The sequence below is a fragment of the Lepidochelys olivacea genome (assembly GCF_965140295.1).
Source record: "Lepidochelys olivacea isolate rLepOli2 genome assembly, chromosome: 13".
Lineage (NCBI taxonomy): Eukaryota > Metazoa > Chordata > Testudines > Cheloniidae > Lepidochelys > Lepidochelys olivacea.
The window spans coordinates 31,821,572-31,847,055 of record NC_140423.1 but is presented as its reverse complement, the minus strand read 5'-3'; the positions used below and the strand labels follow the sequence as shown (position 1 = coordinate 31,847,055).

At 47.2% G+C, this 25,484-nt stretch overlaps 1 protein-coding gene across 8 annotated transcripts in view; it reads right to left on the bottom strand.

Moving 5' to 3' along the window:
* MMP24 (matrix metallopeptidase 24) overlaps positions 1-25,484 on the bottom strand; it is a 162,623-nt gene that overhangs the window by 9,926 nt on the left and 127,213 nt on the right. For all 8 annotated transcript variants that reach the window (XM_084645639.1, XM_084645636.1, XM_084645637.1 and 5 more), the window contains 2 exons: positions 14,807-15,021; positions 10,963-11,101 (listed from right to left, as the gene is read on the bottom strand). In XM_084645639.1, the coding sequence (XP_084501765.1) occupies positions 10,963-11,101; positions 14,807-15,021 (354 nt within the window). The remainder of the gene's footprint in view (positions 1-10,962; positions 11,102-14,806; positions 15,022-25,484) is intronic.

Here is a 25,484-nt window from a genome sequence, read left to right as displayed (position 1 = left end):
TCAAAGTTGTGGCATTCCACCTTCTAGAAATTCCCATACAATCATTTCACTCCATTCAGAGAATGGACACTCTGCCTTTGACAGAGTGAACTGGTGATATTTGTTTCGTATTCTGGGTAAATTTGGGTTGGGGAAATCCTTTATTTCATGGATGAAGTTGTTATATTCTAATCCCAACTCCCAATCCTAACAAATAGCACAACGTCCCCCCACTTTGATCTGCTTCAGGGAACTAGAGAGGCATGCTCCCTCTCCTCATCCTGTTCAATCTAACATTAGAACTGCTTGCAATACTAATTAGGGAATACCATTCAAGGGATCAAATCAGGCACTCAGAAGACAAAAATCCTTCTATATGCAGACCACATCCTCCTATTTATTAAAAATCCAGATCAATCGATTCCAAATATCCTACAAGCAATAGATAATTTGGGTAAATTCTCTGGCAATAAGATAAATTGGGAAAAGTCAGAAGCAATGAAGATCTCATTGGATTTAGCTGGAACTGACTCTCCTATAGGTACATTTAGATGGCAACAGACAAACCTCAGATATAAAACATAGTCAAGGGTAACCTGCCCCATTACTCATGCAGTTAGTAGCAATTTCAATAGATGGCAGGCACTGCCTCTCAGCCTTTGGGGAAAAACAAACACAATTACAATGAATGCCCTTCCCAGGGTCCTTTTCATCCTGAATTCCAGGGCCGGCCTTAGGCCAAGGACAAACGGGGCAAAAGCCTGGGGCGTCGGTATAAACGGGGTGCCTACGGAGCAGGCGTGCTGCTCCCCCCGCTACTCTGCTGCCATCTGCAGCTGCGTTGCACCTGCCCCCTGCTTTGGAGCCGCACCTGGCTAGCGGCTCCCGGGAGCCTCCTGTTTTCTGTGCAGAACCGGGGAGCAGGAGGAGAGGAAGGGGGCGCTCACGTCAGGGTGTCCCCCTCCCCCTGTCTCGCCTCCACCCATGTACCCTATATCTCCGCTGAGCTGGGATGGGGGGCCAGGGGTCAGGACAGAGACTGAGGAGCTGCTGGCGGCTGCTGTTGTCAACGAGCCTTCAGACTGCTGAGTGCCGCTCCTCCAGCACACACACTCTGTCTGTCTGTCTGTCTCTCTCTCTCACACACACACACACTCTGTCTCTCACACACGCTGTCTCTCACACACACACACACACACTGTCTCTCTCTCTCTCACACACACTCTGTCTCTTTCACGCTCACCTCCCAACACATACTTGTATTATTGTTGTTGTTACTTCTTGGTACATCCTGTAATGCACATATATTCTCTATAATTTTATTCTTTCAAAGTGCTGTTATTTTAGTTTTTTGACTGGTTTGTGCATTTCATAATTTTATTTCTCTCTTATGCTTAAATTTAATTCTTTGACTAGTGAGTTCTAAAATGCCTAACCCTGTCCTGGCTGGAGTAATTAGCATTATTACTTTTATTACCATATTGTGCTTTGTCATTAATTATTTAAACTGATACAATCAAAAAATTGTATCCTTCTAGAATGTAACTTTAGCTTGTACTAACCTTAGCAGTGCCAGTTTAAAAAACATTAACCACACATATAATTTTAGACACTGGGCAGATGAAGGTCGCTTATTTTCAAATTGTATTTTTAGTTATATCTGTAAAATATCTTAAAATGTGCATGAAAATAAATGCAGTTCCAACTATGATGCCAATAGAAACGATGCAGTCAAATGTTAGTGAGTCACGTACATGATTGTGATCGGTAAACATAAATGCCAAAATAATTAGAAAAATAAAGAAGAAAAAACCCTTAATCACATATGTTAAAATTAAGTATGTTTTTAGTGGAGTGAAAAACAATTGACTAAAATAGAGTAGATAATGGTAGTAACACAGAGTGTGTCTGCGAGAGAAAGTCAGCAGATTTTATTTTCATTTATTTCTATTAAAGATAGTGTACAAAGTATCAGACGTGTGTGTCTCATATCTGTGTTAAACAGGAGTGAAAGTAACTTAAGGGTCCTGAGCAGGCGGAGGGGGTCCCCCTCGGGCGGAAGGGGTGGGGCCTCAGGCCGAAGGGGCGGGGGACTTTAAATCCCCAAGCCCTTTAAATCGCTTCAGCTACCCTGGGGCTCCAGCAGTGGGGCTTTGGTGGCAATTTAAAGGGCCCAGGGCTCCGACCGCTGCCAGGAACCCAGGGCCTTTTTAAATTGCCCACCTGGAGAAGCTGCCCCTGCTGGTACGGTCAGCTGTGTATCGGCTCTTGCCGGTATGCCGTACCAGACCTTACTGGCTTATTTTCACCTCTGGTGTTAAAGCTCCAGAACTGATACCTCAAGGTTTAAGATTGGGAATATCTTTCTGTATTTTCTCCTGATTGTTCTAAATTTACATATAAACTTTACATGTGGCTTTAAGTGGAGTTTGTATATATTTTTTCTTTCTTTATATAACAGTTAGATACAGTGCTCTGTCGGCTAATTCCTAAGTTATTATCTGCAAAAACCCTAGCGTTTTCAGTGCCTGAGTAGTCCCTGGAATCATGGTTAAAGTTTCCTCCCACCCCCCAAAATCTGAAATTGTGCCCCAATAAGCCAGGAGTGGCCAGAGGGCTGCAGGAGGGCCGTGGGCTCTGGCAAGATGCAGCCCTCATGTGACAGCATGAAGCCCATCTTGAGCCACATGCCGAGCACCAGGCACTACAAGCCACAGCTGCAGCGCAGAAGTGAGGGTGGCAATACACCAGATACCATGCCACCCCTACTTCTACGCAGCTGCTGGCGGTGGCGTTGCCTTCAGAGCCTTTAGGGAGTCCGGTCAGCACCAGCCGGTATCAGGCCACCCTGTCAATGCTTAATTTGTGCCAGGGCTGAGCTCTGGAATCTCTTTCAATTCAAATTAAACACTGGGGGAGGCAGCAGGGCCCAGAGGAGATGGGGGGAAGCCCAGGGAGCCCATGGGGGCCAGGGGTGATGGGGGGCATTAAAATACAAGTTCGCCCAGGGTACCATTTTCCCTAAGGCCAGCCCTCCCTAGCCATATTCCTCCCTTTTATTTTTACCAAATCAACAACACGTTCAAGTCCTTGTGGGATCCTGGTAACGAGCCCAGAACCTGCTTACGCAGATTACAGTTCCCCATCAAAACAGGGGGGTTAGCAACTCAGTGGCTCATCCCTCGTGCTGTACAGCCCCGGATTGGTTCCAGCTGGAAGCAGAATTGGTTGCTCCTTTGCTCCTTTTGAATGCACTGCACACGGATTACTCCCAATTCCCTACAGCACTATTACCAACTGTGGGAGCAGCCAGGAATCCTTGGCGTATGATGTCTATTAAATTTAGAAATCGCCGCCTTCTATGTACCAAGGTCTCTAGCTGGGGTAACTTGAAACTCTGACTAGCAGGCAACCTCATCAGCTGGCCAGATTGGATTAGGAAAGGGATTCTGACCATCAGTCAGTTTATTGACTTCCCGCCTTTTACAATACTGAGTGAAAGATTCAAGGTGGAGACTCAGGAGGAGTGGCAATACATCCAATTTAAACATGCCATCTCCTGTCTGCTTGGCCCTGATACCCGCGCTACCCCAGCCCACCGGCACGGCTTCCATCTCTCCAAATATGACCCAGATCGCCAAGACTGATGGTAATACTATGTGCACACCTGGCCAGCAAATCTGAACTAAACGCCGATCCCCTAAAAAGCGAATGGGAGGAGGAACTAGGCCAGTTATTCTCTGCTAACCAATGGAAACAAATTTTAGCCAGGTTTGTTCCTTACACTTCCATTTAAGATTACACCAGTGGAAAATGACATGGAGGGTGTATTAGACCCCGCTCTGACTGTTCAAAACAGCTGCTGCTGAGTCAGACAATTGTTGGCTCTGTGACTCAGCGGGTGCTAACGTAACCCCTATGCTCTGGGAATGCTCCTGTGCCTGAAGGATTTGGACAGAACTGAACTGCAGTGTTAACTTTTCCTATCATATAAAATTGTTACAAGCTAACTATGCGGTTTTAAACCTAGTGAATATTAGTTGGATGCAGAGTAAATCTGAAAAACTTTGGCTCAGTAGAGCATGAATAATTGTTAAAAGACTACTCCTACGGAAATGGAAATCCTAAAAGTGAGCAGCAATTGAAGACTGGCCCATAGACATCATCAGCTTGGACATTGTGGAAACATTTATATCCCATAACAGAAATACCTGAGAAAAAGTCACAGCGATACGGGATGCTCTCCTGAAAGTATTTGAGTGATCCTATTAAATGCATGGCGCCCCTTCCCTCCCCCTGCCTTCTCCACATGCGTCCTTCCCTTTCAGTCCCTAGCCCCCTCCTCTGAATTTGGCTTCTAGTCTTTATCGTATTTTAATAATTTTTCTTTAACTCGTTGTAGTTTTATGAGCACAATTTGATTGTTTGTAAATTGCGCAATACAAATAATTGATTCATATGTTAACCATTCATATTACATATAATTAAATGTTTCAAGTATAGCTAAGGTTACATAGCAAGTGGTTAGTATATTATGAATTTATGTATTATCAGAGGTTTATGTATAGTTTGTGAAGTTATATATATAGTTTTTTTAAATTAAGAAAAATTTGTTAGAAAAAAATATGGTCAATAGACACTATGTTGCTTAATATTGTTAATTCTGTAAAAAGATATGTGCCTACACATGTCAAGGCAATGTAAGTGGCATGTCTTATTGTAAATGACCAATGAATAATATAATCAATAAATAATTTAAAAAAAAATCCCTGCTGCAAAGATCCAGCCACACTCACTTTGCCTAACTCAATCTCAATCTGCGACCCACGGGCCACTTGCGGCCCAATCAGTACACAGCTGGAGCCCATGTGACATCCTCTGGGCCATACCAGTAGTATTAGATTCGGCCCACATATCACGCTGTGATGGTAAATAGGTTGAGAACCGCTGATTTGGACAGAGTGACTGGGAGTGAGAGGAGGCAGGACTTGGGGCAACATTTCAGTACAGACCATGTCATACAGGCTTGTCCAGGCAGACGAGGTAAGTGAGCAGGATTTAAACTCATGTTACTCAGGGCTGGTCTACACTACATAATGCAGCTTATATCGACCTAATTATGTCAGTGTCTAAACTACAGCCCTGTGCCACTGATGTAAGTGCCCTAGTACACCGACAGCTGCTTGACTCCCTGCAGGGAACAGGCCGGGGGAGCGAGAAGCTCTGGGCGGCTTCCCCCCACTCCTGGTGGGGAACGGGGAGCAGACGGCGAGGGCAGCCCACTGAGAACCTGGGAGCCTGTGGGGCAGCCAGGCTTCCAGCAGGGAGCTGCCAGTGGAGTTAAGAGACTAGGATCTCAGCTCCCCACACTGCCCCTCTTAGGTCGGTGGAAGCGCTCCTGGTGGTGACACGCACCACTGACCCAAGGAGGGTAGTGTGGACATGCACCACGGCAGTAATTACTGCGGTGGCTGTAAGTCAACCCAATATAGGTCAGCTGAGGTTTGCAGTGTAGACAGGCCCTCACTGGCTGCACAGGTGGCACTTCTGGGGAGGAATATTCACCAGAGCCCAACTCTCCAAGTGAGAGGGAAGGAGGAGGAGGAAGCTAACACATGCCAAGGAATCCCATGCAGCAGGAGGAATAAGGTGGTTTCCTTGTGCAGTAGGGTCCCCTAATGCAGATGGTCTGAGAGGGTGGGTAGAGGCAGTTCTCCATGGTAGGCTGCTGGCATGCTTCAACAATGTTGTCAAAGAAGGTGCATCGTCCACAGGGGGCCTGACTGCAGAGGTGCTGAGCGCTCACAGCAGCTGCAGTTAATGGGAGCTGTGAAGGCTCAGCCCCTCTGGCAGCAAGGGATGAGCTCAGGCCTGGAAGTCCGGAGGCCCTGAATTTGAACTGTAGTGTTGCCAGATTCCATGGCCTTGGGAATGTCACTTGGTTTCTGTGTTAGTGCTAACAAACATGAATGAATTTATATTTGAAACACCCGTGTGAGGTAGGGTGGGACAATGGCATAAAAATGCTCTGCCCTACCTCCCAGCATGTGCAGTGGGGTCAGTTAGCTCGGGCTAGGTTCACAAAGGGACTTTGGCACCTAACTGCCACGTTAGACCCCTACAATCCCAAATTTAGGTTCCAGTGGTAGTCACAAAATCCACACTCAGCTGCTGCTGCCGAACTCAGCAGGCACCTACAATCACTCAGCACCCATATTTCTATTGTAAAGGTCTCCTAGGCCGCTGTGTTCCTGGCTCTGGATATGCACACCGCTGGCTCCCTCTAGGCACCCTGATGCCTCAGCTCCAGTGTGATGCACAGAGTGGGGGAAGATAGGTGTTCCTCCACCTAACTCACCTGTGGGGCCAATCCACTCTGCAGGCTCAAGTTTCCCCTCTGTTTGAGGGGTAGAAGGGATTTGAACAGGGAGCTGTTACCTCTGAGATGCAGGCTTTAACCACTGAGCTGTGAGATATTCTGATCTGCAGTATCCTCAGTCTTTCTTCTTGAAGCTGTTCCACTTTGGATTAAATAAAGATACCTTAGAGCAGGGGGGCTAGACCTGAGTCTCCCACTTCTTGGGGAGTGCTCTAACCATCAGGCTGTAGAATCATTCTCTTGCTTGCTCACTCATTATATAACTTGAGCATCTAAAATTACTGGAGACTTGAATATTTTGGCCATAATCTCCCAGTGCCTCAGTTCCTTGTCTGTGAAGCCCACCCTATATAATAGGGTTGCTGCAAAGATAACTCATTAATATTTGTCAGGCTCAGATATGACAGCAATGAGTGCTATAGAAAAGGCCGCAAGATTTCTTTCTTGTTCCCCCAGTTAGGAAGGAAGCCAATTATTTTTACATCTGGGGTCCACATAAGGAGCCAAATATAATGCCTCTTGGTTGTGCAGAATGGGACAGGAAAAAACTAAATGTCCTAGAATTCCTTAGGTCTGTTTATCTCCTGCTCCCTCTCCTTCCCGTCCTGTTGAGAACCAAAGATTCATAGAATCATAGAATATCAGGGTTGGAAGGGACCTCAGGAGGTCATCTAGTCCAACCCCCTGCTCAAAGCAGGACCAATCCCCAATTAAATCATCCCAGCCAGGGCTTTGTCAAGCCTGACCTTAAAAACTTCTAAGGAAAGAGATTCTACCACCTCCCTAGGTAATGCATTCCAGTGTTTCACCACCCTCCTAGTGAAAAAGTTTTTCCTAATATCCAACCTAAACCTCCCCCACTGCAACTTGAGACCATTACTCCTTGTCCTGTCCTCTTCTACCACTGAGAATAGTCTAGAACCATCCTCTCTGGAACCACCTCTCAGGTAGGTGAAAGCAGTTATCAAATCCTCCCTCATTCTTCTCTTCTGCAGACTAAACAATCCCAGTTCCCTCAGCCTCTCCTCATAAGTCATGTGTTCCAGACCCCTAATCATTTTTGTTGCCAACTCTTGTTTATAAAGCCTCAGTCATCCAGTTAGGAAACAGAAACAATACCATGTGACTTGGGTGACCAATCATATGTCATATATAGGGATAACAAATAAGTGTAGTGGCTCAATTTATGGACAGTCCATAAACTGTGATTAATACACACACATGATTTGACACACATTTACAAATAGAGAGTCCTAAAAGTTCTGTTTTGTTCACAGAACATTTGTGGGAATAAATGGGTTGGATAAATAATTCACTATGAACAGTCTGACCAACTGTATTGACAAATAATCCTAGTCATTGGTTTACATTGTGGAGACTCTTCATGACAAAAACCGCTGGAGATTTTTTTTTCTTTTACATGAAGACTTCAATTAGGTAGAATCTGAAGTAGATTTAAGGTTTCTTAGAGTCATTGTAATCTCTGCTGGGCACCTGCTGGCCCTCCCAACAGTAAAGAATATGACTCTGAGTAACTTTAAAAGCTTTAAGCCATTATTCACAAGAGGGGTCTCTGTGTTAAAATTCCCAGTAAGGCCCAGTTGGTAAAACTTGAGTTTTATAGAAAAAATATGTTTTTGACTTTTGAATGAAAAAGGGATTGTGGGACCAATTTTTGTCAAGTGAGAAACACTAGTCTTTTTCTAAATCCAATAATTTATAAATGCATCACCAGGTTTGCCTCAAGAATTCAAAGACATTCTCCCCTATCTTCAGGCTAAAAAGAGCTTGTAAGGACGTGTCAAAAATTACATTTATAATGGAATACTGCAGTGAACAAGATGTGATTGAATGGACTTGTCAATCTCATGTTCCTTGGACTCTGTACAATCATCAAGTATGTGGTTGCACCTGTCACTGCATACCGTCCAGAATAACTTTCTTCGCCATTTATGACAAGATCCACTCCAGACTACACAAGCATAAAGCATGGTGAAGCATGTCTACTGTACTAGTGACACTGCTGTATATTTGGTTTTACAATGAATTCCATTCAGCAATCACTCTTCATCAAGACATGGTCACCTCTGGGCCAAATCCTCCCCTCATTTCCCTGAGATCATGAGTGAAGTGGGTGAGGCCAGATTTTTAAAGGGAGGTAGTTACCTAAACATACAGAAAGGTGCCTAGTTGGATTTTAAAAAGCGCTTAATTGCCCAATTCCATTGATTTCATGACTTCCGTGGGAGTCAGCGCCAAGGGGTTAGATCCACAAAGAGGACTAAGTCCTAGGCACCCCGGACCACAGGCATTGTATGGGGAAGTTAGGGGCCTAAGAAAGGGATTTGGAGAAGCCAGCACGTTGAGCGGTGGGATATGCTGTGGAGAAGGGCAAGGCCTAAGCTCTGCCCATCTGTGACCAATGTGGGAATTTTGATGGTATTTTTATGATTCCTGGTGTACCTCAGTTTTCCTCTAGGCTTTGCACTTCAGTGTACTGTATGTAAAGGAAAGGAATGGTGTGTTTGACTCGTAGCCACCTCAGTCATTAACAAACTGAATAGAATCTACGCATGTGAATGGAGGATCCCGCCAAGACAGTGGACACCCTAATGGCCGGGGCATTCATACCTAGTGACCAACAGCCAAGAGGAGGAGATTTCCCCCCACCTCTCTGCCAGGAAGCAGAGCAAAGGCCCCCTAGCTGGAGAACAAAGGGGAAAGGTGTCAGGAACTGTGAGCTCACGCAGACACAGGGGCTCGCTCCTGGGACTGACAGACAAAGGGAGGGACAGAGTCTACACTGGAACATGTCGGTCAGGGGTGTGAAAAATCCACACCCCTGAGCAGCACAGTTAAGCCCGCCTAAGTCCCTGTGTAGACAGTGCTAAGGTCAATGGCAGAATTCCTAACTATTGGCTCTTGGGGAGGTGGATTGCCTGCACTGACAGGAGACCACCCTCCCTTTGATGTAAGTAGTGTCAACACTGAAGTGCTGCAGCGGTGCAGCTATGCTGCTGTGGTGTTTTAAGTGTAGAAAAGCCCAGAGAGAGGAAGGAAAATTGGTTTCTATGGTTGCACGGCCCAAGGGCCCTGGTGTTGGCCAGTCTGAACTCTGTCTTAACCTTTGGTTCTCTGTGGTAACCTAACTACTTTCAGATTCTGTAGGCCAGGACACTAACAAATTGTTACCTTGTTTGAAAAGGCTGCCTGGCATTGAAAAGGGTAAGAACCAGCCTCCCACAGTGTCTGGCTTGGCTGGACTCACTGCAGGAGGCCACAGAGATTTCTGGCACCTGAAGGCCCAGTTTTGGAGGCCACGGGCCTGGCCTGTGGAACTGTGTGGACCAGCACATTAAAGGAGTCACTCCCAAGGGACTGGCTACAGGCTGGGGCATAGACCAGACCCTGTGAAGCCATGATACCCTCAAAGGTAGTTAGGCACCTATCTCTGGTCAGGATTCTCAGCCATCAGGCACTTAAGCCAGGTCAGCCATTTAGGTAGCCTGTGTCCTAGCAGCTGTGAGAGAGAGACAACACCACCCCCTTATAGCCAATAACTAGGGCACACTCCCAGAATGAGGGAGTCCCAAGTCCAAACTGCTGCTCTGCCTGATTTGAACCTCGGACTCCCACATTTAAGGCAAGGTGCTATAACCCTCGTGTAGAGTGTCTTGCATGGGGCTCTCTCAAGCAGTCCTGTTGAAGCTGCTCCACTTTGTATAACTAATGAAATATTCACTGGGCAAGTGAGAGACTGAATCCATAGCCTCGCGCACAGAGCACTCACCTACATGTGGGAGGGTCACATGACAGTGGGTTCAAGTCCCTATGCCAATAAGTCTTTATACAAAGTGCAACGGCTTCAACAAGAGATTGAGAGAAGCCCCGCAATGGACCCAACAGCCTGGTGCTTAGGACATTCATGTAAGAGCTGTGGGTTCAAATCCCTGTTCCAACTCAGGGAAAGTGGGGATACAAACCCAGGTCTCCCACTTCCCATGGGAATGCTGTCGCCACTGAGCTTTTGGGGACACTGAACACCTCCCCTCTCCACTAGCTCAAACATCTGCCTACTAGATCAGGTTCTGTACAAAAGGCAGCTAGGGGAATGCCTATTTTGAGAATCCCACCAGGGCTTAGGCGTGAGTTAGCGCACCAAGCAACTCAGGAGCATCAGGACGTAGGCAATTTTGCATATTCCCGCTAGCAGAGACTTAGGCACCTCTGAGGATTTAGACACTGACATGGTTAGGCAGCAGCTGAGCAGGGTTTTGAGGATCTGGTGCCTACAGCAGCAGTTAGGCACCCAAGTGCCTTTATGGATCTAGCCCACAGTGCTTGTGAAAATCCTACTAGATACCTAGCTGCATCTTTAAGCGTCCAAATACCTTTAAACATCTGGCTCTGAGCAATTAGAAGTGAGGGTTTGTGAGGAGTTCAGTTACCTTTCTTTGTGGATTTGCACAAATGGTTCCAACATGAGATACAGTTCCAACCAATACAACGCTAGAACAGACAAGCAAAAATCCCATTTGTCAAAGCTTGCCGCAGGAAGAGTAGTTAGAACAGTGATGCAAAATTGTATTGTATACATACTCTACCTTTAAAGAAAACGAATTTCCCATCAGATCTCTCATAGGCAGCATCAATCTTTGCAGGGAGGCCTTTCCAGAACTGTTCAATCTGCATGGGATACCCCTCCTGCACTCGGTTGTTGCGCAGACGCCAAAACCAGCGATCCTAGGAAGAGAAAAAGGGCTCTTGGAGTGTCTGAACTTTTATACCCTACATTCAACCACTAATTAGAGCATGAAATGCCCCCAGATGCCATAATGACGACCATAAGCTCTGTGTAGTTGCACTGATCTTGAGCAATGACTGCATTCCAACCAGTTTTGGCGAAGTTTATAGGAGGATGCTTTCTCTTAGCACTATAACAGGTTAGGAACTGGTACTAATCATTACTATCCTTTAATGAGTGTTCTTGTGTTCGTGCATGTGTGTGTGTGCGTGGGTGAGTGGGTCCATCCCACCTACTTGGCAGAAGACAAGATACCAGTACATGCAGGGCCCCTTTTGCATATTTTTCCAGAATTTACAATGAACAATCATACAGTGCTGAAGAGGGTCATTTAGTCCACTGTCCTGCACCATGGCTGGAACTCAGGGAAGATGGCTGCCTTTTCACTGAACCCATCGTACCTCTCAAAGCTGCCAACACGTGGTACTACTGGCACAAGCAATCAGAAGGTGGGACAAGTGACCTGTGGCAGGCTGCAACTCCTACCAGCCACACATGCCTACTGAGCCCCTTTTAAAACAAACAACACAGCATCACGCTGGAGTGGGTCTTCTCCTTCGAAGAGTCCAGCCTCTTCCCAGGGGTCTGGCAGCAAACTAACAACAAGTCTTGTAGTAAAGTTCCAATGAACAACGTGTCCTCTCCCCAGGTACTTCCTTCCCAGCTGTCCATGCTGGGCTCCTGACTCTCCTCAGACAAGCCCATCAACAGATAGGTAGAGTTCACCTTGCCTCTATGAGGTCACCACTCCCACTCTTCTAAGTTCCTTGCTCTGTGGGAATGAGGCAGTTTGGCTCTAGGATTCATTCTGGCTGAGAGACCCTGGGCTCAGCACCTGAGCCCTACACAGAATTGGCAGCCTGTATTCTTCTTAAACCACCAACTGCTACTCCAGAGCCACTTCCTTTTCTCTAACTACTGGAACAAGCCTAGCATGGATTATCTTGGCCCCTGAGACTTCCAAGGTATGTCTGCACTACAGTCAGAGGTGTGAGGGCAGAATGTGGAGACATACCCCAGCTGGATTTGAGTGAGCAAGTTTGAATAACAATAGCAGAGAAGCTGCAGCAACATGAGCTCTACACGCCTGCCAGGGACCCTGAGTTATGTTCTCAGGTGGCTAGGCCATGCTGCGGAGGCTTCACTGCTCTTGTTGTTCCAGCTAGCTAGCTCAAAGCTAGGTTGGGTTTGTCTACAGGATCTGGAGTCATACCTCCAACTGCAGTGTCCACGTCCCAGAGGCCAATATACCCTGCTACTTAATGGCGATAGAGACCACCTGGGAAAGAATTCTCTGTAGTAACTCACAGTGCTCCCCAGCTAGTGTCCCATCACCGGTCATTGGAGATATCTGCTGCTCGCAGTTGCAGATCAGCGACATGCCATTGTAGGCAGTCCCATCACCCCCCCCCCGCCCCATAAACTTATCAAGCTCAGTCTTGAAGCCAGTTAGGTTTTTTGCCCCCATTGCTCCCCTTGCAAGGCTGTTCCAGAACTTCACTCTTCTGATGGTTAGAAACCATGGTCTAATTTCAAGCCTAAACTTGTTGATGGCCAATTTATATCCATTTGTTCTTGCGCCCACATTGGTGCTTAACTTAAATAACTCCTCCCCCCCCCGGTATTTATTCCTTTGATGTATTTATATATCTCCCTCAGCCTTCTTTTGGTCAGGCTGAACTAGCCGAGCTGAGTCTCGTCTCATTAGGTCGGTTTTCCATTCCTCGGATCATCCTAGTAGCCCTTCTCTGCACCTGTTCCAGTTTGAATTCATCTTTCTTAAACAAGGGAGACCAGAACTGCACACACTATTCCAGATGAGAGCTCACCAGTGCCTTGTATAACGGTACTAACACTTCCCTGTCTCTACCGGAAATACCTTGCCTGACGCATCCTAGGACTACATTACCCTTTTTTTTCACAGCTGTTTCACATTGGCGGCTCACAGTCATCCTCTGATCAACCAATACATCCAGCCCTTTCTTCTCCTCTGTCACGTCCCACTGATACGTCCCCAGTTTATAGCAAAAATTCTTCTTGTTAGTCCCTAAATGCCTTACCTTGCACTTTGCACTATTAAATTTCATCCCATTTCTGTTACTCCAGTTTTCAAGGTCCTCCAGATCTTCTTGTATGATATTCTGATCCTCCTCTATAATGGCAATACCCCCCAACTTTATGTCATCCGCAAATTTTATTAGCGCACTCCCACGGTTAGTACTAAAAATGTTAAATAAGATTGGTTCCAAGACTGATCCCTGAGGAACTCCATTAGTGACCTCCCTCGAGCCTGACAGTTCACCTTTCAGCATGATCCGTTGTAGTCTCCCCTTCAACCAGTTCCTTATCCACCTTTCAACTCTCATATTAATCCCTTCTTCTCCAATTTAACTAATAATAACTAATAATTAATGGATGTATAATACTTGTAGATTCTCAGAAAATTCATTCTGCTCTCCCAGATGACTTGCCATATTTTTCATATAAAACAAAAAGGCTGAATCCCTTCTTTAAGTGTAAAAAGGAACTCAACTTAAACAATGGCATTGAGACTGGCACCTCCCTAACAAATATTTGAGCTTTAGGATCTAACCCAACTCTAAAAGCCAGATCCACAAAGGAGATTATGTTACTAGTTGCCACTTTAAGCACCTATATACAAAATTTAGATTCCCAAAACCACTGCGTAACCCTGAATTCCTGCTGGTAAAGTCCCCATGGAGCCTACATTTGCAGCAGTGGGCATGCATTTCCCCACTTCAGGACTGACACTGTTGAGCTTCTTGGTGCCTGACTCACATCTCGGCCTCATCAGGATCCTCAAACTAGGCATTCTCCCCCCTGTCTCCCCTGCCGGGTCTGATCTGGTCACTCTTCTCAGAATATGTTTATGCCCACAGAGACAAGAAGGTTATATACCCACTCTTGACAGAAAATTGCAGTTTTTGTAGAGAGGCCCCTTCCCTGCTTTATTGGTCCCTCTGCCACTGGTCTGCTGGGTGACCTTGGGTAAGTCATGGAGCTTCTCTATGCCTCAGTTTCCCCATGTATAAAACGGGTATAATGAAACTGACCTCCTTTGTAAAGTACTTTCAGTTCTACTGATGAAAAGAGCTAAGTAGTAGTAAAGTAAGATGTCATCAAAATGCTGATGTATTCTAGATACAGATTTGTTAATATAGCTTTATGATTACATCTGCTACGTAGGAAGAATCCCATTGAACAATGAGTTAGTGCAAGAAGAGTGCTTCTCAACTGTAGGTTGCATGGTTGTTTAGAAGAGTCTCCTATCTGATATTTTTTGCTTTAAAAACATTAAACAGAACCTGGTTTATTTTTTGTCAAAAATGCAGGTAATTCTGAAGGAAAAACAAGATTATGAACATCACAAAGAACACTTTTTCATTTATGCGCTCTCCTTAGGCACCATGCCAAGTGTTAGTAAAATATTTTTGGATCTGCTAAAACTTTCCTTTCAAAATTCTCATGCTCATTGATTATGTCAGTTAAACATAATAGAACTGTTTTTAGTAAAGCAAAGTGGTACTATAAAATGGCTGATAATGTGTAATTATTTACACATATTATTCTTTTCCAGGATATAAAGCTTAAAGAAAACATCATTGGTAAAACAGATTTAGTACCTTGAAAACAAACATTTCTCCTCTAAACAGAGCCACAGTGTTAAAGTTGCCATCACAGATGTTGGGTTTCATGCCTGGAGTTGATGGCCTATCACCTAAAGGCGGCCTGGGGGGTCTTGGCTGTCGTTCATGTTTCCTTTCCGAAGGGGAATGAATCCTGCGCACAGGAAGAGTCGGTAAAGGTCTGGTGGGCTCCAGTGGCTCAGCAGGTGGACCTAAAAAAGAAAAGAAAACTGAAAGGTGAACAGTTGGAATATCTGTTTTTAGTCCTAGGACATTTGAAAGCCAGCACATTGATCAAATATTCCTGCCCAGGGATTCACCAGCAATCTCTCCCTCATTCCTTAGGACAGGTCTATGCTAGAAGCGCTGCATTGGCACAGCTGCGCCGCTGTAGTGTGTCTGGTGAAGACGCTCTATGCCAGCAGGAGAGCGCTGTCCCGGAGGCAGAATTACTCCACCTCCGCAAGAGGTGGAAGCTATGTCAGTGGGAGAGCGTATCCTGCTGACACAGCGCTGGTGCGGACAGTGCTTAGGTTGCTGTAACTTGTGTCACTTGAGGGGGTGTGGGGGGGGGCGTGTCTTTTTCAACTTAAGCCCTTACACATTGCACAGACATAAGCAGCAGTTGCCAGACACAGGAGAGCTGGGGGAGGGGAGCATTCACCTAACTTGAAATGTAGGACTGGTGCTTCCAGGATGAGTAACAGGAGAAAAGTCAGCTATTCTAAACAATAAGAATTTAATATGAGTTAATGTATTGAAGTGTCTGTTCACAGATGCAAGGAGTATGGGAGATAAGCAAGAAGGAGTCTGAAGTAACAACACTAACTGCAACTCCTGCTGGGGAGAGAGGCAATAGCTGTTCAATGGCACTGCAGAACAGCTGAAGTCAGGAAGTGAAGAATAATACAGTAACCAATGGAAACGGCAAGGGATGCAGAATGCAATTACCCCAGTTCAGTTTAGCCAGGCTATTGGGTTTAACATCCCTGCTTGTAGAAAAATACCCTGGGATCGCTAATGGACGTACATGATCAGGACTAATTCAAATGATGACAGCTCCCGCACCACTACGGCCTTAACGACCAGTCTGGGGAACTGGTTAGAAAAGTGACACCACTGCCTTTCACAGAAGGTTTCCAGTCTGAGCACTTCTGTGAGCTGACTGAATGACGGCACAAACATGCAGAAACATTACATGCTGTAAAGATACACAATAAGCTCATTGCTGTGTGGAGACCTATACCCTCAACTGTACAAGGTAATAAACATCCTTCTGAGCCTATTATATAGAAATGTTGTTAAAAGCGAGAGGAAAAACTGGTACCAGCTGGATGAAGGGAAAAGGACTGTGATAAAGGATCTGCCATGCTCCTGGCAAGGTCTCCAGTTGGCATGACAACAAGCTGAAAGCTCCTAGACTTTGGGGTGTGATGGATTCTATAAATGCTTATAGTTGGAAACCCCCAAATGTGTTTTGCCTGGTTAATTTTAATTGGCTGAGGCTGCCACCCCCCAGCTAGACAGTGCTTATGCAGGGGTCACTTAAAGAGCCAGTGGGGCAGGCAGACTGGGAGTGAACTTCATCATCATGGCTGCTGCTGCCCCTAGCAGACTGTCTTCTGGGAGGGACCCCGGCATCCACCGTGATGCCAATGGGTCTGTGTTGCCCTGATCTGGAAAGATGTCCTGACCAGGCCATAGAGAGGGAATCAGATGGCATCACCTCCTCCACAGATTAACTCCTGAACAACACCTGGGGCATGTGCCTGAGGTTCCTGCTCTCATCCCCTCCCTTGTGTATCATTTCCTCCCCCAACTTATTTCTCCTGGGTACTGATGTTATCTTTTGGACAGCTGTCTAATAAGCAATAGGCTTAGGCACCAAGCTGACCCCACCTTTTGCAATACTCCTGTAAGCATAGGACCAGAAAGGCAGCTAAAAGCAATGCTTTAAACACCCTGATGCTGGTGAATGTTTGTCAGATCTTGGAGTGGCTCATAAAACCATGTGCTAGGCCTGCAATTTCTCAGCAGAAAGGCTGGAAGTGAAGGACAGCACCAGAGGCAGAAGTTGCATTCATCTTTGCTGTATTTTTCTGTCCCATTTTGTGTGATTTTTGTCTTGTTTTGTTTTAAAGAAAAGAACTAGATTCACGAACAAATGATGAATATGGGGGTTACAGGGCGCTCCCCCGAGGTATAAAGTGTCACATTCAGGCCTGACAGGAGTTGCTGTCACAAAACAGGGAATTCTTTGCCAGTTGGCATTGAGGGATTCTTAGTGCCCCACCAATAAATCCTCTCCGCAAACCCACAGCCCTAACTCACTCCCAGCACCCATACTCCCTTGCTGCTGACAGCTCTGAGTGGAGTCCCATGACCTTGCAGGCCTTCTCCACTAGAGGTCTGTTTTCTCCTTCAATTCTGCCGTTTCTGTGGCCAACCAACAATACAGTACTTCCACATTTTTATCCGTGGGGAGAGTTACTTCAGAGGGATCAGATAAATGGAAAGAGAAGGGAGGTGAGGGGGATGGGGCAGAAGAGTCGTAAGAAAGGCAGGTGTGGAGTGAATCTGAGGTGAAGAGACTGAGGAGAGATGCGGAGGATTAGAGTAAACAACTTATCAGCACAGGGCAGAGTCAGAACTTTCTACCGTTTTGACTGGAATGTCCAAAGGTGAAAAAGGTCCCTGCTTTGGCTGCTTCTGTTCCTACTGTCTGGAGTCTCTGGCTAGCTCCTCTTTGCAGTGTTGCTCCAAGGCCACATAGGGTCTGTCTACACTGCAATTAGACACCCACAGCTGGCCTGTGCCAGCTGACCTAGGCTAAGGGGCTGTTTAATTGCGATTCGGGCTCAGTCTGCAGTACAAGCTCTGCAAGCCTCCCACCTCGCAGGGACCTAGAGTCTGGGCTTCAGCCCAAGCCCCAATGTCTACACAGCAATTAAACAGCCCCTTAGCCTGAGCCCTGAGAGTCCAAGTCAGCTGGTATAGGCCAGCTGCGGGTGTCTAATTGCAGTGTAGACATACCCATCGTTGTGGGGAAGAGAAGCACTATACGGATATGCTGAAGCATGTCTTCCAGAAAGGCATCTGGTCTGGATTTGAAAACATCAAGAAATGGAGAATCCACCACTTCCTTTGGCAGTTTTTTCCAATGGTCAGTCACCTTCACTGTTAAAAATGTGTGCCTTGTTTCTAAGTTCATTTTGTGTGGCTTCATCTTCCAGCCACAGGTTCTTGTTATACTGTTATCCTCTAGATTAAAGAGAACTTTAGTACCGAGTATTATCTCCCCATGAAAATACTTAGACTCTATAATCAAATAAACTTATTTTTCTTTTTGATAAGCTAAACAAATTGAGCTCTTTAAAACTCTCTCACTGTGAAGCATTTTCTCCAGCCCTTGAATCATTTTTGTGACTCTTTTCTCCACAAGAAGCTCATGTTGAGTTGTTTGTCCACTGTGGCCCCTAAACCCTTTTCAGAGTCACTGCTTTCCAGGACACAGTCCCCCCATCTGGAAGATATGGCCTGCATTCATTGTTCCTAGATGTGTAACTTTGCACTTGGCTGTATTAAAACATTTTGTTTGAAGTGGTCCAGTTTACAAAGAGAACCCAATTATTCTGAATGACTGCCCTGTCCTCATTATTATTTATCTCTCTGCCAATCTTTGTTTCATCTGTAAATTTTATTAGCAGTGATTTTATATTTACTTCAAAACATTGATGAAAATATTGAATTTCATTGTTCCTAGAACTGATCCCTGGGGAAGCCCACTGGAAACACTCCATTCAATGATGATTCCTCATTGACTGTTACTTTTCTGAGATTTGTCAGTTAGCCAGTTCATAATCCATTTAGCATGCACTTTATTGATATTGTATAGAGCTAATTTTTAATCAGAATGTTGTGTGATACAAAGTCAAATGCTTTATAAAAGTCTAAATATATTATATCTATGCAGTTATTGTAATCTTCTCAAAGAATGAAATCATATGTTTAACAAGACCTATTTTCCATAAAGCCATGTTAACACCTGTGAGAGGAAGGCTGCCAAAATCGCCTGTGCCCTAGTCAAGTGAGCTGCCACTACTGGCAGTGGGAACACCTTCGCTAGCTCACAGCAGTAGCGGATACAGGCCGTGATCCATGAAGATATTCTTTGGACAGAGATAGGGCAACCTTTCATCCTCTCTGCGATCACCATGAACAACTGTGTTGACTTACAGAACGGCTTCATTCTGTCTATGTAAAAGGCCAGAGCCCATCGGACATCCAGGGTATGCAAAATGCAACTGTTGAGTGGGGCTTGGGACAAAGGACCAGCAAGTATATGTCTTGACCAGTATGGAACTGGGAGATGACCTTGGTTAGAAAGGCCAGGTGCGGACGCAGCTGAACCTTGTCCTTATAGAAGACCGTGTAAGGTGGTTCAGACATTAGAGCTCTGATTTTGGACACTCAACAGGGCCGAAGTTATGGCGACAAGGAAGGACACCATCCAGGAGAGAAGCAGGAGGGAGCAGGAAGCTAGGGGGGGACCCATGAGCCGTGACAGCACAAGATTCAGGTCCCAAGGGGGTACCGGATCCCAGACATTCAGGTAAAAGCGCTCCATGCCCTTCAGAAACCATGCCATAATAGGGTGGGTGAAGACCGACTTGCCTTGAAATGGAGGATGGAACTCCAAAATGGCCGTCAGGTGCAACTTGACTGAAGAATGACAAGCTCTGGAGCTTAAGGTGTACCAAATAGTCCAGGATGTCCTGCAGTGTGGCCTCTCCATACAGCTGCGACGATCCAAGGCCCAACACGCAATTTGCTTCCACTTTGCCACATAGGTAGTTCAGGTGGAAGGCTTCCTGCTGTCCAGCAGGACTTGCAGGACACCAGGGGAACATTGTTGTTCCTCTCCACTTAGCCACGCAGTTGCCAGGCTACAAAGTACAGCGCCGCCAGGTTCGGGTGCAGCAGATTGCCATGGTTCTGGGACAGCAGATCCAGCTGAAGAGGCAGCTGCAGGGGGGTGGCTGCCTACAGACTCAGCAGCACGCTGAACCAGTGTTGACGAGGCCACGATGACCATGGCCTTGTTTTGCTTCACCTTCAGGAGGATCCTTATGGATCAAGGGCACCGGCAGGAAGGTGTACATCAGCGTTCCCGACCATGAATTCAGGAAGGCATCCAACAGGGAGCCCTTGTCCCTGCCCTGCAGAGAGCAGAACGCATGGAACTTCCTGTTCTGCCTGGACGCGAACAGGTCTACCTGGGGATTCCCCCTCTTGCGGAAGATCAGTCTGACTACCTCTGGATGGAGTGACCATTCGTGGCAAAACGAGAAGGTCCTGCTGAGGTGATCCGCCAAAATGTTCTTGGTCCCCGGCAGGTGGGCAGCCACCAGGTGAATGGAGTTCCTCACGCAAAAGTCCCAGAGGCTGAGTGCTTCTCGACAAAGGGCCGAAGACCTGGCACCCCCCATCTGTTGATGTAATACATTGTAGCGGTATTGTCCATCAGGACCTGCACCACTTTGCCCCTCAGGTGGGGCAAGAAAGCCTGACAGGACAGTCGAACTGCCCTGAGCTCCCTTACATTGATGTGGAAGGCCAGGTCGGGTTGTAGCCAACAACCCTGGGTGTTGAGCTCACCGCGGTGGGCTCCCCAGCCCAGATCAGAAGCATTCGAGACCAGGGAGAGCGATGGGGTTGGGAACACAAAGGGAACTCCTTGGAGCACACACTTGGGATCCTGCCACCAGTCCAACGACAGTGGGACATGGCTCGGCACTGTGACTACTTGGTCTAGGGGTGCCTGCTGGGAATGTAAACTGAGGCCAGCCACATTTGCAGAAGCCTCATATGAAGATGGGCATGACTGACAACATATGTGCACACGGCCATGCAGCCCAACAGTCACAGACAAGTGTGGGCCGTGGTGAGCGGATGGGCTTGTATGTGGGAGACTAAGCCCGCCATGGCCTAAAAATGCGCTTCGGGAAGGAAGGCCCTGGCCTGCATGGAGTCGAGGACCACTCCGATAAACTCTATGCATTGGGCTGGTGTTAATATGGACTTTTCTGTGTTTATCAACAGGCCCATGTCGCTGCAGGTGGAATGCACCAGATCAAGGCTCCTTTGTACCTGTTCCGGAGACCTGCCCTTGATGAGCCAGTTGTTGAGATACAGAAAGATCTGGACCCCTTGACATCTGAGGTAAGCTGCCATGCATTTCATGAACACCCTGTGGGCCAAGGACAGGCCAGAAAGTAGCGCCGTGAACTGAAAGTGTTGCCCGACTACTATGAAGCACAGGAACCATCTATGTCCTGGGAATACAAAGACATGGAAGTAAGCGTCCTTTAAATCGAGAGCGGCGTACCAGTCCCCTGGATCCAGAGAAGGGATGATGGAGGCCAGGGAGACCATGTGGAATTTCAACTCCTTGAGAGATGTTGAGGCCATGCAGGTCCAGAATGGGTCTGAGGCCCCCTTTCGCCTTCAGGATTAGGAAGTAGCAGGAGTAGAATCCTCTTCCTTCCATAGCCTGAGGAACCTCCTCTTCAGTTCCCAAATCTAGGAGTTTCTCAATCTCCTGAATTAGAAGATGGTCGTGAGAAGGGTCCCTGAACAGGGATGGGGAAGGGGTGGGTGGGTGGAAGGGGTGACCAAGAATTGCAGGGTATAGCCCGGAGCAACTATGTGCAGGACCCAGCAGTCCGATGTAACCCTGGACCAGGCTGAACAATAAAGGGAGAGGCAGTTGAGGAAAGGGCGGAAAGGATCCGGGCAGATGGCTGGTGTGTCGCTCCCAGGCGCACTCTCAAAATGAGTGCTTCTAGCCCCCTTGGTGCTTTGCCGGGCCAGGCTGTGCAGGGGAGCGGGAAGACGACGGGCAGTGATGACTAAACACGGTGTCCTGTTTCTTTGTAGGCCCTTGACGCGGCTGCCACTGTCGCGGTGGCAGAGGAGGCCAGAATGGCTGCATCAACGTCTGAGGAGTGTGTGTCCCCAGAGAGCGGAGAGTCGCCCGTGTGTCCTTAAGTCCATGCAGCCGCATGTCTGTCTGGTCGGATAAAAGGCCGACACCATAAAATGGGAGGTACTGGATAGAGGCCTGCCTCTCCTGGGACAGGCCTGCGGTCTGGAGTCAGGAACTGCACCTCATAACCACTGCTGAGGCAACCACCAAGGCAGCCGAATCAACCGCATCCTGGGCCATTTGGACGGAGCACCGAATCGCTGTGGTGCCTTCCTCCACCAGAGCTGCAAACTCCTGGGCCACCTCCTGGGGCATGTACTCTTTGAACTTGAGGAAGGAATCCCACAAGTTAAAATTATAGCCGCCCAAGAGGGCCTGGTGGTTCACCACCCAAAACTGGAGGCTGGCTGTAGAATAAATCTTGCGACCAAACAAGTCCAACCTCTTAGCATCTTTATTTTTAGGAGCGGAACTGGCAGGACCCTGCTTATCCCTCTCGTTGGCCGCAGACATGACCAATGAGCATGGCAGCGGGTGTATGTAGAAGTACTCAAACCCTTTCGCAGGGACGAAGTACTTTTTCTCCACTCTCTTGGACGTGGGCGGAACAGAGGACGGGGTTTGCCAGAAGGACTTGGCAATGTTCAGGGCCCCCTCGTGCACCAGGGTGGCTGCCAAGAGCACAGTGAACAACGTGTCCATCTGCTCCTTCATCTCTTCTGCTTTGAGGCCATGTTTAAAGCCACCCTATGGAACAGCGCCTTGAAATCGTCTGGTGGGCTAGCTCTGGAGGGGCCTGCCACCACCTCGTCCGGGGAGGAGGAGGATGATTGGACCACTGAGGGAGGCCCACCAGTGTCTTCCCACATTGGGGAGGGTGGCTTTGGTATGGGCACCGGCTCCTCACCCGCCACAGTCACCGGAGTGTCCTGCACTGAACCCGGTGCCGACGGTGCTATGGGTGCTGACTACGGCCTGTCTGATGTGGCAACCGAGGGCTGTCGGGAGTGGGGAAATGGCATGACAGGAACCCTCCAGGCATTGCAAGAAGGCCATAGGGTCAGCCATTGGCAGACCACCCTCCAGAGTCCAGTCCTGTTGCTGCCTGGGCGAGGGGCTGAACTGCGCCTCCAATCCAGAGAAGTCGTCATCCTCCGGTGACCACGGCAGGGCCGTCAAGGCCTGGGTCTGGCGGCTAACCATCGACGCTGATGACCGATGCCCAGAGTGTTTCGACTGGTGCTGGGAGTAGGGAGAGCGTTGTTGTGTCAGGGAGCAGCCTCGAGGTCTCAGCTTCGGTGACCAATGACATGATGAAGATTGGTGCCGGGGAGATCCTCTACACCTGGGAGATCTTCGGTGCAAAGAAGGGGACCAGGAACGCAGTACCAATGCCTGGTAACGATGGGCCAGAGACCTGGGCCGCGGAGATCAAGAGCGTGGCAAGCTAGGGCTCTGTCTTGGCTCCAGAGACCAGTGGCATTCACTCGTCTTGTGTGAGGCCTTATTGGCGGGCTTGCTCTTGCGGGGAGCCTTAGCCGGTTCCATTGCTGAATGTGGTGCTGGCTGTGGTGGGAGCTCTCTTTGCTGTGCAGGCAAGAAGAGCTGAGCGGGCGTCAACGGCACCATCAGCTTGGACCCTGTACTGCTCCCCAGAGTTGGTGGTGGGTCTCTTTGAGGGAAGGAACTCCCCAGGGTGGAGCCCTTGTGCAGGTCCAGAGTCGGCATAAGGCCCAAACAGGGTCCTTTGCCCAGAGCGCCTTTATTGGGCTTGCCTGGTTCCATCTTCTTTGGCTTCTTTTTCGGCACTGGGGACAGGGAACGGTGCTGGGAGGAGCCCGATGACTGGGGTGTGCTATACACCGTTGCCAAAGCACTGGGTTCCATTTCAGGCCGAGCTGGCTCCAAGGCTGAGTGCAGGGCTGCCTGCATCAGGAGGGCCCTGAGTCGTACGTCGTATTGCATTCCCTCTGTGTCCAAGGATGAAAGTTCTTACAGATGCGACAACACTCCTTCACGTGGGACTCCCTGAGGCACTGCAGAAAACTATTGTGAAGGACACTAACAGGCATAGGCCTGTTACACATGGAGCAGGGCTTAACACCGGAGAATGGGGCATGCCCCACCTGGGGCAAAGTCCTTGCTGTGACCCTAACTAACTGAACACTATATGTGAAAGAAAGCATAGAATCAAATGAAGTAAAAATCTTAAATGAACCAAACTGTACCACAGAATCACTGTGGACAGTAATTCCATGCTCAAATAATAAGAATATAGCAGTAGGGATATATTACTGACCACCTGACCAGGATGGAGATAGTGACTGTGAAATGCTCAGGGAGATTAGAGAGGCTATTAAAATAAAAAACTCAATAATAATGGGGGATTTCAACTATCCCCATATTGACTGGGTACATGTCACCTCAGGACGGGATGCAGAGATCAAGTTTCTTGACACCATATATGACTGCTTCTTGGAGCAACTAGTTCTGGAACCCACAAGAGGAGAGGCAATTCTTGATTTAGTCCTAAGTGGAGCACAGGATCTGGTCCAAGAGGTGAATACAGCTGGAGCACTTGGTAATAGTGATCATAATATAATTACATTTAACATTTCTGTGGTGAGGAAAACACCACAGCAGCCCAACACTGTAGGATTTAATTTCAGAAAGGGGGATTACACAAAAATGAGGAAGTTAGTTAAACAGAAATTAAAAGGTACAATGCAAAAAGTGAAATCCCTGCAAGCTGCATGGAAACTTTTTAAAGATACCATAATAAAGGCTCAACTTAAATGTATAACCCAAATTAAAAAAACATAGTAAGAGAACCCAAAAAGTGCCATCGTGGCTAAACAACAAAGTAAAAGAAGCAGTGAGACGCAAAAAGGCATCCTTTAAAAAGTGGATGTTAAATCCTAGTGAGGAGAACAGAAAGGAGCATAAACTCCTGCAAGTGAAGTGTAAAAATATAATTAAGAAGGCCAAGAAAGAATTTGAAGAACAGCTAGCCAAAGACTCAAAAAGTAACTGTGAAAAACATTTTTAAGTACATCAGAAGCAGGAAGCCTGCTAAACAGCCAGTGGGGCCACTGGATGATTGAGATGCTAAAGGAGCACTCAAGGACAACAAGGCCATTGTGGAGAAACTAAATAAATTCCTTGTATCGGTCTTCTTGGCTGAGGACATGAGGGAGATTCCCAAACCTGAGCCATTATTTTTAGGTGACAAATCTGAGGAACTGTCCCAGATTGAGGTGTCGTTAGAGGAGGTTTTGGAACAAACTGATAAATTAAACAGGAAGAAGTCACCAGGACCAGATGGTATTCACCCAAGAGTTCTGAAGGAACTCAAATGTGAAACTGTAGAGCTACGAACTGTGGTTTAAATCAGCTTCTGTACCAAATGACTGGAGGATAGCTAATGTGATGCCAATTTTTAAAAAGGGCTCCAGAGTTGATCCAGGCAATTATAGGCTGGTTAGCCTGACTTCAGTACCAGGCAAACTGGTTGAAACTATAGTAAAGAACAAAATTGTCAGGCACATAGATGAACATAATTTGTTGGGAAAGAGTCAACATGGCTTTTGTAAAGGGAAATCATGCCTCACCAATCTATTAGAATTTTTGAGGGGGTCAACAAGGATGTGTACAAGGGGAATCCAGTGGATATAGTGTACTTAGATT